The following is an 18,779-nucleotide window of genomic DNA, read 5'->3' as shown; positions in this document are numbered from 1 at the left end:
GGGAGAGATCATTGCATCTCATTGGGCAGCTACCGCCCGCCTTAAGCTGGGCAGTCCCCAGCCAGTTATTCCAAAGTACTCCTGCCTTGTCTTTTGCCCCACTAAGAAGAACTGTGAAAATGTAGCAGAAATGATATGCAAGTACTTGAACAGGTATGTTTTCTGATTGCAGTCCAGTTGCTAAATAAGGTGTTGCCTTGCCACGGTCCGTTAACCTCATGGGGTGCGTGGGGTTTAGGGTGAAAACCGACAAGCGGATCGACAACTCTGCACCATGCAACAGAAAACAGAAAACTACTGCCCTAAAGCTGGGCACCTGGAACGTTAGGACAATGACACCTGGCTTCTCTGATGACCTGCAAGAAATAGACGACGCACGCAAAACAGCTGTCATCGACATGGAGCTGAGCAGACTGCAGATGGACATCGTCGCCCTTCAAGAGACTAGGCTGCCAGATTCCGGATCTGTCAAGGAGAGAAATTTCTCATTTTTCTGGCAGGGAAAACCACCAAACGAAACCAGGGAACATGGCGTTGGCTTTGCGGTCAGAAATACCCTGCTGAAATCCATCATCCCACCTACTGTGGGAAGTGAAAGAATTTTGTCCCTGCAGCTCCAGTCATCAGCAGGACCTATCTCTGTCGTCTCCAGCAGAAGCCAAAGACAAATTCTATGATGACCTGGCCACCACTGTCAAGAAAATCCCTGTAAAAGAGCCATTGTTCATTCTCGGCGATTTCAATGCTAGAGTTGGTGCTGATAACAGTTCATGGCCCACTTGCTTAGGTCAGTTTGGCACTGGGAGGATGAACGAAAATGGCCAACGCCTGCTAGAGTTTTGCTGTCATCATGGTCTCTGTGTCAGCAACACATTCTTCAACACAAAGCCCCAACATAGAGTCTCTTGGAGACATCCAAGATCAAAGCACTGGCACCAGCTCGACCTGATCCTCACCAGACGCTCCAGCCTTCCCAGCATCAAGATCACACGCAGTTATCATGGTGCTGCCTGCGACACTGACCACTCCCTGGTGTGCAGCAGAGTGAAACTGCAAACAAAGCGACTGTATCACACGAAAAAGGAAGGAAGACCTCGCATTGATACCAGCAAGACCCGGGATCAGAGAAAAGTGGAGGAATTTGCACAAGCGCTTGAGGAATCTCTTCCAGGCCCGGCCGACGCAAATGCATCCAACAGATGGGAACATTTCAAGAATACCGTTTACAACACCGCCTTGTCCATATTCGGCAAGAAGACCAACAAGGCGGCAGACTGGTTTGAAGCCCACTCTGAGGAGTTGACACCAGTCATTGAGGAAAAGAGGAGAGCTCAAGCAGCATACAAGGTCTGTCCCAGTGAGCGCAACCTGCAGGTCCTCCGAACTGCTCGCAGCAAAGTCCAACAGACTGCCAGGAGATGTGCTAACGACTACTGGCTCCAGCTCTGTTCCGAGATACAGATAGCAGCTGACACGGGCAACATCAAGGGGATGTATGATGGTATCAAGCAGGCCCTAGGTCCAACACAGAAGAAAATTGCCCCTCTGAAGTCTGCCACAGGCGAGGTCATCCAGGATCGGGCGCAGCAGATGGAACGCTGGGTGCAGCACTACTCTGAGCTATATTCCAGAGAAAATGTAGTCACCGAAGAAGCACTGAACAACATTGAGTGCCTGCCTGTGCTGGAAGAGCTTGACAGTGAACCAACCCTAGAAGAACTTCACGTGGCCCTGGACTCCCTTGCCTTTGGCAAGGCACCTGGAAAAGACAGCATCCCTGCTGAAGTCCTAAAATGCTGCAAAGAGATCATCGTCACTGAGCTGCATGAAATCCTCTGTCTCTGCTGGAGAGAAGGTGGAGTACCTCAAGACATGAGGGATGCAAACATCATCACGCTGTACAAGAACAAAGGTGACAGGGGTGACTGCAACAACTACCGCGGCATCTCTCTCCTTAGCGTTGTAGGAAAGCTGTTTGCCCGAGTTGTACTAAAGAGGCTCCAGGTACTTGCAGAGAGCGTCTATCCAGAATCGCAGTGTGGATTCCGAGCCAACAGGTCCACCACTGATATGGTATTCTCCCTTAGACAACTGCAGGAGAAATGCAGGGAACAACGACAGCCACTCTTTATAGCCTTCATAGATCTCACAAAGGCTTTCGACCTGGTCAGCAGAGACGGCCTCTTCAAGATTCTCCCCAAGATTGGATGTCCACCCAGGCTCCTCAGCATCATCAGATCCTTCCACAAGGACATGAAGGGCACTGTTGTCTTCGATGGCTCCACATCAGACCCTTTTGACATCCGAAGCGGAGTGAAGCAGGGCTGTGTTCTTGCACCAACCTTGTTTGGGATTTTCTTCGCTGTCCTGCTGAAGCAGGCCTTTGGAACTGCAACAGAAGGCATCTATCTCCGGACCAGATCAGACGGAAAGCTCTTCAACCTCTCCAGACTGAGAGCAAAATCCAAAGTCCAGCTGAAATGTCTGCGTGACTTCCTCTTTGCCGACGATGCAGCTGTCACTACCCACTCTGCCAAAGATCTCCAGCAGCTCATGGATCGTTTTAGCAAGGCCTGCCAAGATTTTGGACTGACAATCAGCCTGAAGAAAACACAGGTCATGGTTCAGGATGTGGACTCACCTCCCTGCATTACAATCTCTGAGCATGAACTGGAGGTTGTCCATGACTTTGTGTACCTTGGCTCAACGATCTCCGACACTCATTCTCTCGATGCCGAGCTAAACAGGCGCATCGGTAAAGCAGCTACCACGTTTTCCAGACTCACAAAGAGAGTCTGGTCCAACAAGAAGCTGACGGAACATACCAAGATCCAGGTCTACAGAGCTTGCGTCCTGAGTACACTTCTGTACTGCAGCGAGTCATGGACTCTTCGCTCACAACAGGAGAGGAAACTGAGCGCTTTCCACATGCGCTGCCTCCGACGCATCCTCGGCATCACCTGGCAGGACAAAGTTCCAAACAACACAGTCCTGGAACGTGCTGGAATCCCTAGCATGTATTCACTGCTGAAACAGAGACGCCTGCGTTGGCTTGGTCATGTCGTGAGAATGGATGATGGCCGGATCCCAAAGGATCTCCTCTATGGAGAACTCGTGCAAGGAAAGCGCCCTACAGGTAGACCACAGCTGCGATACAAGGACATCTGCAAGAGGGATCTGAAGGCCTTAGGGATGGACCTCAACAAGTGGGAAACCCTGGCCTCTGAGCGGCCCGCTTGGAGGCAGGCTGTGCAGCATGGCCTTTCCCAGTTTGAAGAGACACTTTGCCAACAGTCTGAGGCTAAGAGGCAAAGAAGGAAGGCCCATAGCCAGGGAGACAGACCAGGGACAGACTGCACTTGCTCCTGGTGTGGAAGGGATTGTCACTCCCGGATTGGCCTTTTCAGCCACACTAGACGCTGTGCCAGAACCACCTTTCAGAGCGCGATACCATAGTCTTTCGAGACTGAAGGTTGCCAATATGTTTATGGAGTATGTATGGTTATAATTCCTATTACTGGTTATATACCAAACCGGATGCTCACCATGTGCATCTTTGGTAAACTTCTTAAAAACAGTGTAAGCGTATAATCACACTTACAATTCTATTTCCCTCATGACTACCTCAAGTGAGAGTTCATCCCTTTGACTTTAGCATGATGGTGCCACCCTTCTTTTTGATTACTTATATTCGGGGAAAGTCTGTGGAGTGAGAAGTAGAGCATCTGTTAGCTTTTACTGGTTTTATGGTGGTGATACCTGTCGGGGCCCCTCCCAGATGCCCTGACCCCCAACTTACCCTGGAGCAGGCACCCCATGCTCAGGGTGGGGAGGCTTTCCTGCCCTTGAGGGGGGCAAAGAAGGTTGGCTCACCCCAACCAGACAGAGGGGGCTGGCAGGGCAAACAAGGAACACAGAAGGAAACAAGCCAGGAACAGGAAAGGCCTTTTCTGCCCCACCTGGAGGAAGGGGAGGGGCAAAAAGGGGCGGGCTTGCTCCATAAAACGGGAGCCAGGGATGAGAGGGAGGCAGTGTGAAGTAGGGAGCTGTGAGGTGAACAGCTCCTGCTCCCAAGCCAGGGGTGGTAGCTCTGCTAAGGAGGACAAGAGTACTGGAACCCCTCCCCCTCCAGCCAATCTGAGGCCTCGCTGGGGGTGGAACAAGCCTGCTCCAGGCTCCTGCAGGGATGGGCCCCTACAATACTTTATTAAGTTTGGAGTTTCTTAATTTTCTCATCTTGGCTACCTTGGAGGCCTGTTGTCAGGCTGAAATGTGACAAATATTTTACATAAAATAAAGTACAAGATACTGTTTAGTAGTCTATTAAATCAATAGCTTGTTGTTGCATGCTTCCATAAATTTCATATCATGGACATGTAATTCTTGATGATGTGATGCACTGAATTTGAGAAGCTTTTTGTGTTTGTGTACAATGAACTATAGAATCTAATCAGCAAATTATATCTCTTAAAAATAGTGATACGGTTCATACATACTAAACCCTAGTTTAAACATGGTTATTGCCTTGGGCTTCCATGTTTCTTTCAGTCTTCATTTTGAGCAAAGTGGAATTTGTCATGACATCCAAATACAATTGCAGTTTCCCGTCCCAGCTTGTTCATAAACTGTGGTTAAAAAAGATTAGGATTTGTTGGGTTCAGTTTATGATATCAGAATAATCTATTTTTCCCCCTAGAGATTATAAAAAGCTGAAAGAGAAAGAAAAGCAGGATCTTATTAAAGATTTAACAAACATCTGTAATGGAAAACTTTGTCCAATATTGAGGCGAACTATTCCATTTGGAATTGCCTATCACCATAGTGGCCTCACCAGCGATGAAAGAAAACAAATTGAGGAAGCTTATTCTTTAGGAACCCTCTGTCTCCTTACTTGCACTTCTACTCTGGCTGCTGGAGTTAACTTGCCAGCCCGAAGGTTAGTTGGGGAACTGGTTTTGGTTTTTGTTACATTAATTTTGCTAATCCTACATTAGCAAAAAGCTTAGAAACATTCTGAGAGGTTTTCTGGGATATAAACTACAGTATGGTCTTGAGAGCTGAACAAATGGGTCTCCTCAGACCTGCGCCACCTCTGGAGGTGGTGCAAGTCCAAGGAGAGCGGAGCTATTTGAAGCCGCTCTGCTCGCCCCGGGGACGGGGGTTGGAATCCAGCATAACTGCCTGGTCACAGCCCCGCGAGCCCGCCCCTGGGCCCGCCTTCCCCCCCAGTAACACCCCCTCCCCACGCACCCCAAGCCTACCTTTGCTACTTATGTTGGCATGCACGCACCGACACAAGCGGCGGCGCGGGAGCCACAGCGGAGGCTTCTGCCTCCATCCACACGTCGGCACATCCACACATGGGCAGCTCCCGCCTAAAGAGGCGCAAACGTGCTTTACGGCACATTTGCAACCCTCCAGGGCCACCTATACCGGCATAACTGCCGGTTAGGATTGCGGCCAAGGTCTCTCTTACTTCTGCGCAACAGAAGCTCTGCTGCTCCTCTTCCTTTGGCTCAAATGTGACCAGTAATTTTTCCAGTCTCCTCTCCTATTTTAATTCCTATTTGTAGTACTTTCTAACAAACATGAGTGAGGAAGGAAAATTGATTGTGGCACAGGATTGGCCTTAAGGACGTGATATCCTAGAGGGGGAACCATTGGCATTGATGTTCTTTGCTGTCCACTTGCTACTTGTTAAATCCCTTTAGCTCCTGATTTGAAATGTAATGACTGAATGCTGACTGAATACTAAACAAGGACTGTTAGCTTCTTGGCCTGATGATTCTTGTTTACCTTAGCAGTGCCAGCTAGCAGCATGGCACAAGGCAAGAGATTAGCCAACCAGGATTTCCTTAGTGCTCCTTGTCAATCCTGCTTGGGTAGCTCCCTAGATGTTGTGGGAATATATTTCAGAAATCCTGGTACACTAAAACCAAAAGTAACTTTAACTTAAACGATTGTGTGGCTTAGGATTACTCATTATTTAATATGTACCATTTATCAAGCAGAATATTGACATCAGTACATTTTGTTTTGTTTATTTCAGCAAATACTAGTTTCAGAAATATTGTAAAAGTTGCAATATCTGGCACTTCACAATCTGAAAAGCTCTGTTAACTAGGTCAGCAAGCAAACCCACCCTGACTTCCAGTTTGCTGTTGACCTTGGGAACCACTGAGGAGCATTCTGAACAGATCCACAATGAAAGTGACAGCATCCCAAGTGAAACTGACAGCTGTAGCAGTGGAGATGTTCTGGTATCCTGCAGTGCTTGGGTCCTGAAGGTCCCAGATATCAATTTTTACTGTAAGGTGCTTAGCAAATTACCCAAATGTGTTCAGTTAAGTACTCTTCCTGTTTCACAGACCATTGAAAGACTTAGTAGTGCCCCTTCTCTTGAGGGGGAAAAATCTAGACGTATCAGTACTGTAATTAAACTGCACTTACATTGTTTCCTTAGGGTTATTTTAAGAGCGCCATATGTTGCCACAGACTTCTTGAAGAAGAACCAGTATAAGCAGGTGGTTGGCAGAGCTGTTCGTGCTGGTATCGACAAGGCTGGTGAAAGCATCCTCATAGTGCAAGAGAAGGACAAAGAGCTGGTAACTTAAGCAAAAAGAATGGCGATTTGGAGGCTTCTGAGTCACCAGGTTAAGTCGATTGTATAGTATAGGGAGGAGCCCAGATTTTTAAAATGCAAGCTTGCTCTGATCTAGTTTGATTCTTCCTTTAGTAAGTATATTTAAGGACATTTTTTCTTTGGTAATAAGGGCAACAAAACCCAGTTTCTTCTTGAAAGCTAACGGTTATTTTAGTTCCTCATTAAATGGCATCACTATCAAGAACGTAGCATCTTCAATTTGGAAAAATAATTGTTGAATATATTAATATATATATTAATAGATAACCAACCTCATCTGCATGGTTTAGGGTGGGTAGCAACCTTTAAGCGCAATCTGATTTAAGAAAATTAAAATATTGATTAGAAATCTGCATATTTAAAAAGATGGATTTTTTTATTCATTTATTAAAAAAAAAATACATGGCTAAAATAATCCCTTCTCTTTCTTTGTCTAAATGCTTATTGAAATACCTTGCATCATTGCTGACAGAGATTCAAGCTTTAGTAAACCTACAGAGTAATCAGCGTGCAAACCTGCGAAGTGTCCTCTGCGGAGAATTCTTTGTTTGTTTATATTTAAACCATTTATTCTTTACCTTCCCAAAAAGGCTCATGATGGCTCACAACCTCACAAAATAGAACAAAACCACAGCTCTTAAACATACGAATAGAAATGAGGAGCAAGACCCAATCTAAATTATCCCACAACATAAGCACTCAACTGCAGTACCAAAGTTCAAGCAGTTCTTAGCATCCAAAGGCTTCCTTGACTGGTCATTGCATATTCACTAAAGAGCCAGAAGGGGAGAAATACCATCAAACCACTTGAGAAAATCATTCCACAGCCCTGGGACCACCCTAGCTGCAGATAATTTCTCTTTATAGCTTATCATCCCTTTATGTCTGTTTACTTCAAAGGAGGAGGCTGTAACTCAGTGATAATGCTCCTGCTTTCTATGCAAAAGGTCCCAGGTTCAATACCAGGCATCCACAGATAGAGACCCCCCATCTGAAACCCAGGAGCCATTCAGTGTAGATGGTGCCGAGTTAGAGGGACTAGTAGTAGACTCATTATAAGCAGCTTTCTATGTTACTTGAAAGTTTCTTGAACTTGCTTCAAAGAATTACTTGGGAGTGCAGCCTTCATGAAGCAATAAGAGCAGGGAACTTCATACACTTATGGTATTACTATGAGAGTGGCAGATGTATTGAAAGAGGCAGAGTTTTATGAATGTTGGGTACAAGTATGACATGGTTATAACTTTTCTTCCACTTAGTTGTGATATTTCGCTGATATTTGTTGTAAACATTTTTTTCAGGTTCAAAACTTAGTACACAGTCCTTTAGAAAGCTGCTACAGCAGTCTCCATCTTGAATTCAACAAGGGTATCCAAAGCCTGCTGTTGTCATTAGTTGGATTAAAGGTAATCTTTTGTGTGTGCTTTAAATGTTGTTGTCTTTATGAGCAGATTGTTTGAAAGAAAGGAGATTTCAGATGGAATAATAAATGATTAAATTTTGTTTCATTTCTCCAGATCTCATATTTTCCCCCAGTCCTTGGTCTGACTTCATATAATATTTGTTTTTTTGTTATAGATGGCAACAAACCCTGAGGAGGTTTATCAGTTTATGTGTGGGACTTTGTTTAGTATCCAGCAACAGCTTCTACCTAAAGAAAAGAGTCTGTGGGATGTAACTGTAGAGGTGTTGCAATGGTTAAAACAAAGCGGGCTCCTAAAAGAGAGAGCAAACGGTCACAGTGATCAAAATGGTCAGCATAATCTAGAAATCACTCCATTGGGTCAAGCCACTTACAAAGGTAAGACATCTATCTATACCAGACATGGGTAGGCTTCAGCACGAAGTAATGCAGAATCTACTTTGAATTGTTTGTTTTACTGAAACTCTGAATCAAAGTAGGCTGTGCTATGTCTATTATGTGAGGATATTTGGGGCTTTAATTGGCAACTGTTCCCACTAAAAGAAGCAAACGGAATTTTTAATTGTCTGGAAAGGCAACTTGGTATCTATGAGCCTTTGAGACTCTTCCAACATGCTTGCACACTGAACTGCTGCAACCTTTCCTCTCATCCTCAGAGCATGAGAGGAAAGGACTATTGTCTTGTGTGTTATATTTTTTTGCTTTCAAATACATTTCAGGTTCTGTTGATTTGGCATATTGTAATACAGTCTATAAGGACTTGAAGAAAGGGCTTGAGGGGTTAATTCTTGAAAGCTGCCTTCACTTACTCTACCTGACAATGCCTTATGATATGATTTCTCAGTGTATCCCAAATTGGATGATCTATCTTAAACAGGTAAGTGTGTGTTTTTAATTATATTCTCCAATAAGGAATTTTGAGACAAGACAGTGCAATGTTAGTTTAGTTAACATTTTTTAATTGTTGTGTCTTAATTTTTGCAAGAGCTGAGTGAATTTTGGGTTTATAAAGCTCTCTTGACAGAACTTACCTAGAGGTTGACCTATTGTGTTAAGGCGGAGCTCATCCCACTTATGGAGGTGGCAGGAGTCTTAGAGGTTAGTAAACCTCGAGTTTGTTCAGGTTTTTGTAAACCCATTTCTGAACTCTTAAGATAAACCACACAATCCTATGCATGTTTTCCCAAAAGTAAGTCTCATTGTGTTCAGTGGGGCTTACCAAGCATGCATAGGATTATAGTAGAAGCATGAGTAGAAAAAAGCCAGAATAACTCTAACAGTTTTCAAAAATCAAAACTGAATTAAAGATAATTTCTAAAATTTACTTTGAAGAAATTTAGTGTCTACTGTCTGAGATCAGGTGCAACATTATCTTCACTAGGAATTGGGACCTAATCCCAGGCGATGGAGCAGCACACGTGCAGGTTCCTCAGAATGTAACTCCCACAACACTCCTTTGAGGTCTGTGCTTGCACTTTTGTGTGTTGCTCCATTGGGCCTCATTCTGCCATGCTAGCAGCTCAAGAAAATGTCCCTTTTTTGGAAGGGTCAGTATGGTGACAGATGTGTACTCCTGTTTGGTATGTGATGATCAACTACTGTACTTTTGCTGTGGGCTAATAGTTGTGAACTGTATCTTGCTATTATGAGATGCAGTTCTTGATCAAAGGTAATCCACATAGCAAAGACAACAAAGACCTTATAGCACCTCTAAAACTTAACCAACTCATTTCAAGCATAAGCCTTTGTGGTCTAGAAAACCTGAACAACCAAGATCTAGAAAAAAGTGTTATTAGACCATTGAGGCACCAATCGCGAACACGCTCACGATAGAGTAAGCCCCATTGTGTTCAGGAAGGCTTTCTGAGTTAAAATGCTTCAACTTGAACCGGCATTGAAACTTCCCAGTGTTTTTTTGGCAGATATTCCCATGTTAGTGGCAACCAAGAAATTGACGGTAACTTGCTACGGTTGGAACTTTTCCTCAGTGCAACAGGATATACCTGCTTTGCCCTCTCTTATCACAGCTTGTAATTGGGCTAGCCTTAAATTAGGTGCCAAGCAAAGACAAACAAAATTAGCAATGGTCTGATCACGTAAAATAGTACGTGTCTTCTTGGAACATGCATGTTCTTACTCTCACAACACAAACCATAACTATTCATAGGCGGAATAAGAGAATAAATATTAAAATCATATTGGTATTTTTTCCAAGTTTACCTTAGAAGTTCTGTGTTTATTTTTTATTGCAGTGTTCCAAATAAATCTTACTAATTCTCATGAGAGTTGGGAGATGATGATGATGATGATGATACAACATCTTTTTCTGTATCATTTCAGATCTTGATAGGAGAAAACATACAAGATTAAAAATAATATACAAGATTAAAGAAAAAGGGCTCTTTGATTAGTTTTTTCTCTACCAATAAATCAGATTAGTGTGCAATCTGAACGAAAGAGAACCAGTATCTCTTCAAGAATAGCAGCAGTGATGCTAGAAATATGAGAGGTTGTTGAAGAGACTTGGTTGGTGATGTACAGGGTACAGGCTATCCCTCTCTTTAATTAGATTTTTGTTCCCTTTCACAGGCTCGAGCCAAGCAACTCTACAACTCAGGATATAAAACATTAGCACACTTGGCTAATGCAAATCCAGAAGTGCTGGTAAAATCTATTGAGCATTTGTCTAGAGGTCAGGCCAGACGAATTGTTTCCTCTGCAAAGGTGAGAAGCCTTGAATACTATTTAGCTGCTGGGACTCAGTCTTCAGTAGTCTAGCTAGAAGAAGGGGAAAGAAACTAAACAGAACTAATCAATCTAGCCATAACAGGCTGTGACTTATATCAGAGTTCACTATAATCTGGACCAGTGGCCACAGGCAATGAGTGAGCCCCTCAACAGGCCCCTTCACTCACTTGCAGCAGGAGAGCTTCTCTCTTCCTCATACAATTATTCCTAACTAAAACACCAGTCCCTGAGAGATGGGGGATTGATGGAGTGTGACACACAGGCAGACAGAGGAGGGGATAGAGATGCTAAGGGCATTGTCAGTTTGGCTGCTCAGGAGACAGAAGATACAACAGCAGGACCAGTAGGAGCATTAACCAAGGTTGTCTTTCTGTTTCTGCTGAGATGGTTTTAAGACTCAGGTTGATGCATGTCATAGGGCTAGTTAGCCCAAACAACAGTCTTCCTAGTTAGAAAAATATTCCAAAAGGGAGAGGAAGATATAGGGTTCAGTAAACAAACTTGATGGGGGATGAAGATAAGCCTTCACTGTTCTTAGGGAAGAGAAGTTGGGCAAGGGAGCCAAGAGTGCTTCCCAGAGGAAGGTTTCTTGAGGGGCAGCTTGGCAGGGGCTGAGCAGTTCTTTGAATGCATTTTAAGGAGTCTGTCCAGACCTTTATAGGAATTTTTTCATAGACTATAACATAATCTATTGTGGGATGAGCTCATCCTTGACCAACCCTTTGTTCTGAGATTTTCCTTGGTGGGTTTCCCTGGAGGAGATGACCATTTCCTGGGAATGTTGCAGCTGGGGTGCGCCATCATTCAGGACACCTGTGTGAGACCATAAGACTTTCTATGGACTTGTAAGTGAAGTTGGTGGGTCTAGCTAGAGACTAATGACACAGTCTTTATGACTGCAAATGGGCCTGTTTATCTCAGGGCCAGAAGAATGTGGCATCCTATTCATCCTGAATCGGCAAGCTCATAAATCAGCCGGTCATGGAATTTTTCAGAGACTTCTTGCAAACGGGGTGGGGGATGTTGCAAAAACAAATCCAAATTGGTCTTTGATGTATATTATACGTAGCTTCAGTGTATTTCAGATTAGTCGCTTTGTGTGTCTGCTTGTGATGCAGTGGAAAGTGCCAGCACCCCCAACCCCTACATGCAGGCAGTGTTTCTATTATCTGGGTAATTTTGACTTTGTTTTTGGGTGCAGATGCGTTTGGCTGAAAAGGCTGAGGCTTTACAAGAAGTGGTTGAAGAATTACTGAAAATACCTACAGATATACCTCCTAATCATTCTTCTTTATGAATCTGAGAGTCAACAGATCATGATTTTCTACCTTAATATCTATTTGTAATTTGCTGTATATGTGTAAGTAAGTTTATTTTAGTTATAAAAAGTCCAAAAGTTCTTCTCCCTGTGCTTTCTTCTTATATAGCATGAAACTAAGACTTCAGCTAACTATAAACTGACTTGTTTTCATTGTCCCTTTCAGGTGCCTTGTCTTTTTTATCATTAAATTATATCCTAGTTTGCTATGGATGTGAATCTCTTCTTCATTGTAAAATATCGCTCTTTGTGGAAAATCCTCTTTTGATCTGTTGCAAGCATGATTCAGTGGCCTTATTAGGAAATTGGTTGTGCTTCCCTCCCCCCAGATTTCCAGAAATGTGTTTCTTAGGCCATCATGAAAGTAATATATATATATATATTTTTAATATATGGGTATGACTTAGCTACACTGGAGGAACTAAGATAAAAGTGCCTCTAAGAGTGGCCTGTATTTGACTTACCACCTCCCTAAGCATGGTCATTTATCAGAATCCTGTTAATAAAAGATACTAGTAGAGAAGGGCCAACAGTGACATTACAGACATCCACCTCTTCTGTATCCCACCATGTCCGTATTCTGAATTCCAAAGTGCAATACATACACAAAGAGGTGGCAGATGAAAAATAAAGCAAAGCTAACAAAATGATCCACAAACCAAATTAAGTGCCTGCCTGAAATAAAGGCAGGAGGTCAGTGCGGAAACTTGATGGATCTTGCAAGGAGTCCCATAACCTATATGCAGCTGGAAAAGGCTGTCTCCTACCAAATGCACCAATTCAAACTATAATAACTGTAGGCTGATGTCCTGCCTCTAACCTGTAAGAGATCTTCGGTTGGTCTGAGATGACTTGGAGGCAATCAAGTTTGCAACTGACTGATTTTATTCTATGAGTGTTCTTCTTCTGCTTTGTCATTTACTACTTCCTGTAAACCATATAGTTTTGTCAGCTGAGGTGATGACTGATTTAATGACATGCCTCTAAAAAGCCTGAAAGTGTGGATCAGGTCATGGAGGCCTGTTCCTAACAGATTACTTAGAGAAAAAACCACATGTTACAGTCAGAATACTTTCTAATTGCAGACCTCAGTGGAATTCTTTGGGTTACATACTTGCTTTTGCTCACCAGCATTGTAAACTCTGTGTGTGTGTGTGTGTGTGTGTGTGTGTGTGTGTGTGTGTGTGTGTGAGAGAGAGAGAGAGAGATCAGGAAACCCACTTCCTGTTTATTAAGGCACATCAGACATTCAGGTCAACCTGCATATTATTTTACTGGGTGCAACATGTTTTCATGTGTTTTTTATTTCATCAGAAACAGGAAAAGTGGAGGAAAATATTTGAGATTCATGGATTATCAGAACCCAAATCTATGGGGAAGAGGAAAAAGAAGGAGGGGTAACAAGCAGGACTTCAGTAAGAAGGACCCCTTTATGCTGACCAGCTTCAACACTTTCAGTGATTCCCCTATGGACTACAACCATTAAAATGTTGGGTTTAATTGCAGTTCAGTTTCATCGGGGTTTTTAATTGTGTGGGTCAGTCCCAGTCCACACATTAAGACTGCAATCTTACCCTGTTACCCAACAGTAAGTCCCACTGAATACAATTTCTGAGTAGACATGTATAGGAATGCACTGTGAATCAAAAAAAGTAATCTATGCCCAGTCTATTCAGACACTTTGAACCAGTTTAGACACATATCACGCAGACTAATATCCATTGCTTGCAGTGTAACTCGATAAAGTGGATACAATAAGAACGATTTAACTTGAGAAAAAAATTAAAAATCATTTTTTAAAATGATTTAGCAAACAAAATACATGCAAGAAAGAAAACAGGAAAATGCAAAATGAACCATACAGTTGTATGCCAATACTAGATTACCACTTACCACTTTTTGTGGGAGGTTGGGGGTTAGGTTCCAGTTTGGGTTCAAGGCAGCCAAGAGATTTTAGATTTGCATTCATTTCTGGTTCACAGGCAATGTCTCTCAGTTTATGCTTAGAGTTGGGTTCAGGTTCCGGTTGATTCACTTTCCACTTGACAGTTCTGCCAAGTTTTCTCTTTTCCCTTTTATTGCCCCAAATCCCACAACACTGGCAGTTGGAACCAAAGTAATGCAAGAGGTGGATGGGGTTTGATATGGGCTGCTTGGGTTTAAATCAGCCATGATTGCACCAGGTAGCTTTTGTCAAACGAGCACATCTCCCTGCACTCCCTCTCAAATGCTTGATAATTGACAAGTATAAGTGGAGAAAAATCCTGTTATTATTGGGCAAAACCATGCTTTAGGAATAGATATATGTGCTATGCATTCTTAGTTAAAAAGATTTGTAATCAGAGTGCTGGTGGGGAGGACTTCTACCTGATCCTATCCAAATATCCAGCACTGGTTCAGCCCCTCCCTTACCTTGAGGGGGCCTCTGTGCCTGCATTCCCACCACTGGATGCAGCTTATGTCCCATTGGCACAGCTGCACCAGCACTGGAAAATTGGATAGAATCGGCCCTAAGTGCCTGAAAAGTTGCTGCTGCTAGATAATTCAAGGGCAAACAGCCTAACAATCTGATAATATAGGCAACACTTTGTATCTGTGGTGCCGTAAGGTGGTATTATGAAAGTGAAGAATATTTGCACAGTCAGGGCTCCTTAGTACACAACTGAGATTTTGGTACTGACAAGTGGTCTCTGGAATCTGAGAAGGCCGCTGCTGTTAAAGCTTGGCCTTACAGTCTGGGAAAAGAAAAGCTATTCAGATTTCAAGAGACTTTGTGATGTCTGTTGTAATGACACGAGGTTCACCCTGACCTTAGGTAAAATATTTTCCAGCAGTTGTAATCATAATACAGGAAGTTGCGTCAGCATTGCTGGCAGAAGTTTGATATAACCTCTTTGCATAGAGTCACCTGCAATGATTTCATGTACTGCTCACAACTAGTCTCCACCCCTGTAACAGATTTTTCTACTGGTGACCAATTACAGAGCCAGGTGGAACCAAAATGACCAAGTGATCTAGTGAAGAAAATTTATTATATAACCAATTGGTCATTACGATATAAAAGCACAAAAGCACATATAAAACAAACGATAACAATTCGACCCTCCAAACACACAATGAAACTGAAGAATTGAAACCCAACATAGGCTAAAAACGTAGAATATTAAAGTGGTTCCAAAATGGAACAGGCTTCAATAATTTTCAAGATCTTACCGGCTGATAAAAAAAGGAAGAAACTTTAAGATTTAGACAACAGAAAATTAGCATGGATCTTCTTTGCCATAAGGGCAAAGCTAGCCAAAGTGTCCAAGTAAATAGAGCTGACAAAATCAGTTGGAACCTAACTTCCTTCAATTTACAGAGTACTCCTTTTTCTTTTGAAGCAGCTTAAGCAAACCCTTTCATTCTAATTTTCTAAGAAATCCCATGATCTTCAGTTTTATGATGAATGGAATAAACTCAGGCTCCTGAAGATGTAAATTTCAGCTGTTGATAGGAATGTAGTCATGGCTTGCTTGACAACTCAAGTTGCACAACACACTTGAAAGTCGTCTGTACATGGTATTGAAGGGTAGCACAGTTTCTCAGGCTACTTAAGAGTCCTCAGAATTTCATCCTTATAAAAGAGCACATACACACAGGTAAGTATAGATTGCTATCTAAATTTTTGATGGAGGAATTGCCCACCACATCACCCACACTCTTAAGCTATAGAATACATTGGTTTAGTATATTTCACCTTGTATAATACAAGAATGTCCCAAGAAAATGTATACACACTTTTAGTGTAAAATTCATTATGCTATAATTCACACATATATCATGTATAGTATACAAAGAAGTTGTTTGACCGAGGTTGCAATCCTATCCACACTTACCTGGGAGTAAGCCCCATTGGCTATAATGGGACTTACTTCTGAGTAGGCATGCATAGGATTGGACTGACAGTTAATTAGACCAAGTGCTTGAAATGCTCCCCATTGGTATCTATACACCACTGACGCCATTGACTGAGGGATCTGCAGACATCCACCAATGTGTGTGCTGGGATGGTTCCACACATCCCTTCAAATACATGTTCAAGTGTTGCAGGTTTTCCACAATAAAGTGTGTATGAATTAGAGCTGCAATCATCAGGAGCAGACTTATACAACTTGTGAACCAACACCAAACACGATACATGGTCTCCCACCAGAGCCTCAATAAGCAAAAGGAGAGCAAAAGAGCACAAAATCACTAACAGATGTATTTTCGTAAACCACCAAAGCTTATTTTTTGAGTTTACAAAGCTTAATACCACACATATTAAGCTTAATTGAGCTGATTGAGTCTTGCAGAAGTCTTCCTCATTGACCAGACCCAAGAACCCTGTAGAGGTGCCTGAACTCTCTTTGCATCTTCAGTGTGTCAGATGGATGAGTACCAATTTGTACTACTCTCACATTTATGTGAAATAGTTTGATGCCACATTTGTACCAAAACTGTTATCCAAGGCAGTTAATTAGAATCATTAAACTATCGTATCTCCTGATTATTTCAATTATGCCTTGTGTGGGGTTATTTTTGAAAATTGTCCAGAAACTTCACCCGGTTCAAAGTGTAGACGGCACTGGTTTGGGGGGTGACTCCAGCTTGTACCAGCTTCATTGGCTTTCCTTCTGTTCTCAAGGCCAATTCAAAGTGTTGGTCGTGACCATTAAAGCTTTACATAGTTTGGAAACAGAGATATTTTTTTAAAAAGAAAATTATATTCTCCAATGTTTGGGCCTCTGATACTTCAAGGACTGTCTTCTCATACATAATCCTGCTCACCCACTCAGATTTTCAAGTACAAAATAAAACAAGTACAGAGAATTATTGTCGCCATTGAACAAAACAAAAAAATGATTTATGTCCTTCATGGTGGGGAGGGGTGGATCAGTACCCCTGGACTCATCCTGTCTCCGCAACAGCAGTTAACCAGTCCTATTTCAAGGAATGCTTTCAGGACATTTGTCCTTCAGGTATGTTTGTGATCAACATGTTGTGGAAGTCTTTTCTGATGTTATGAGAACACTGTTGGTACTCTTGTGATGTTCCAGATACTGTTATGGGAATTTTTGGTGTGTACCATCGGAGTGTCTTACTGTTCCCAAACAGGTGGCACATTTGGGTTTGTTCCAATTGTGGAAAGATCGACCTTTGCTTTTGATGGCTTCCTCCTGTAATGCGGCTGAAACTGGTTTCTGGCCAACATTGGGTAACTTCTGACTGTCTTCCTCCCTGGGATGGCAAAAATCGAGGATGGGTAGTTGGCACCTGATGGACCAGCATACTTTCAACAGTAAACTTCCTTGATTGCCCTGGCAAAAAGACACAGTAAATAAATGAGGGGTTGAATCAGAAGTTGCACAAGCCTGATTCATGGTTGGATAAAGTAAGATCTCAGTGTAAAGTTAAGCCATTTCTGACCAACGTTGCACATACGCAAATGTGTACACCTGTGGGCTGGGCAAAAATGGGTTTAAGCAGGTTTAGAAGGTGTTTTCTTAGTCCATTAGAAAGAGTTATGAGTAAGCTATGTAAACTTTTCAAACTTTCTTACGTTGCGTGGGATGTCACGCCAGGAATTATGTCTGTCTAAACAGGGGTGTCCAAACTTTTCAGCAGGTGGGCCACATCATTTCTCTCACACTGTGTCAGGGGCCAGGAAAAAAAAAGAATTAATTTACATTTAAAATTTGAATAAATTTACATCAATGAATTTATTAGAGATGGAACTTATATGAATGAATGAAGGTCTTGCAGTAGCTCAAGGCCTACAAAAGGCCTTGCACAAAGCAAGACCAGCCTTTCCTTCGCTGCTGCTGCTGCATCACAGATGTGAAACAGCAAATAGTGGAGGGAGCCCTGGTCCCACAGCTCAGGTGAGAGGTCAAACAGTCTCCTCATGCTGAGAGCAGTTGCATCGGGTCAGCATGGGCTCCAGCAAGTCTCTGGAGGGCCAGAGTCTCATTGGAAACTGGGGACTCCCCAAGGGCCTGATTGGGAGCCCCCGAGAGCTGCAAGTGGCCCCCGTGCCAGGGTTTGGGCACCCCTGATCGAAAATAAAAGGGTCTGAGTTCTCAAGAATGCTGTGACATCACTTTTTTCCCCCAATTTGAGAAACGGGGTGGCATCCATGGTTGGCCTGATCAGGTGCCAGTCGAAGGCCAACATCTCTCACAAGGCCCACCAGTCTGGGCCAGCCCAGCCTGCCATTCTTCTGCATGCTTACAGTTCTGCTCTGTCTCTGCTTCCCTTTTCAATCCAGGGAGGAGGAAGAGCAGCAAACAGTGGTAGGTGCCACTTGCCAATATGCTCCCTGAGGAGGCTGCCTCAATCAACCTCATGAATGGACTGTTCACCCCCTGGTTCACCCCCTGAACTGATAGCAATGGTGGAATCTGATGTACTGTGGAGGATGGGGGTGGCGTTGGGGGCTCAGTGCCAGGCACCCCAGTATCTTGGCAGGAAGGCCAGAAGAAGAAGCCAGGTGGGCAATGATGTTCTTGAGTGCAGCAGTCACCAGGAACTGCCAATTGTTTGCTTTGATGAACAAACACTTAGTTTGCTGTGTTCCTTTTAATCCCACCTTTCCCCTGAAGAACTCAAGGCAGCCAGCATCA

General features: G+C 43.1%; 2 protein-coding genes across 2 annotated transcripts; both read left to right on the top strand.

The window, feature by feature from the left end:
- Nucleotides 1-69: 69 nt before the first annotated feature.
- On the top strand, nt 70-9,057 carry LOC136655692 (helicase POLQ-like). Its single transcript, XM_066632292.1, has 7 exons — nt 70-153; nt 4,697-4,936; nt 6,464-6,605; nt 7,945-8,049; nt 8,222-8,444; nt 8,786-8,943; nt 9,052-9,057. The coding sequence occupies exons 1-7, from the start codon at nt 131-133 to the stop codon at nt 9,055-9,057; spliced, it is 897 nt and encodes a 298-aa protein (XP_066488389.1). The 5' UTR covers nt 70-130.
- LOC136655993 (helicase POLQ-like) lies at nt 9,054-12,299 on the top strand. The gene is made up of 3 exons (XM_066632784.1): nt 9,054-9,164; nt 10,656-10,790; nt 12,016-12,299. Exons 1-3 carry the CDS (start codon nt 9,141-9,143, stop codon nt 12,109-12,111), a joined length of 255 nt encoding a protein of 84 aa, XP_066488881.1. The 5' UTR covers nt 9,054-9,140; the 3' UTR covers nt 12,112-12,299.
- Nucleotides 12,300-18,779: the final 6,480 nt, after the last annotated feature.

This window comes from Tiliqua scincoides, chromosome 6 (genome assembly GCF_035046505.1).
Source record: "Tiliqua scincoides isolate rTilSci1 chromosome 6, rTilSci1.hap2, whole genome shotgun sequence".
Taxonomy (NCBI): Eukaryota; Metazoa; Chordata; class Lepidosauria; order Squamata; family Scincidae; genus Tiliqua; species Tiliqua scincoides.
This window is presented reverse-complemented; position numbering and strand designations above follow the sequence as displayed.

Coding starts and splice junctions, on each gene's coding strand:
- LOC136655692 (XM_066632292.1), top strand. CDS start 131: ATGATATGCAAGTACTTGAACAG. Junction 4,937..6,463: donor GTTAACTTGCCAGCCCGAAG/GTTAGTTGGGGA, acceptor TTGTTTCCTTAG/GGTTATTTTAAGAGCGCCAT. Junction 6,606..7,944: donor AAGAGAAGGACAAAGAGCTG/GTAACTTAAGCA, acceptor CATTTTTTTCAG/GTTCAAAACTTAGTACACAG.
- LOC136655993 (XM_066632784.1), top strand. CDS start 9,141: ATGGAGGTGGCAGGAGTCTTAGAG. Junction 9,165..10,655: donor AGGTGGCAGGAGTCTTAGAG/GTTAGTAAACCT, acceptor TCCCTTTCACAG/GCTCGAGCCAAGCAACTCTA. Junction 10,791..12,015: donor GAATTGTTTCCTCTGCAAAG/GTGAGAAGCCTT, acceptor TTTTGGGTGCAG/ATGCGTTTGGCTGAAAAGGC.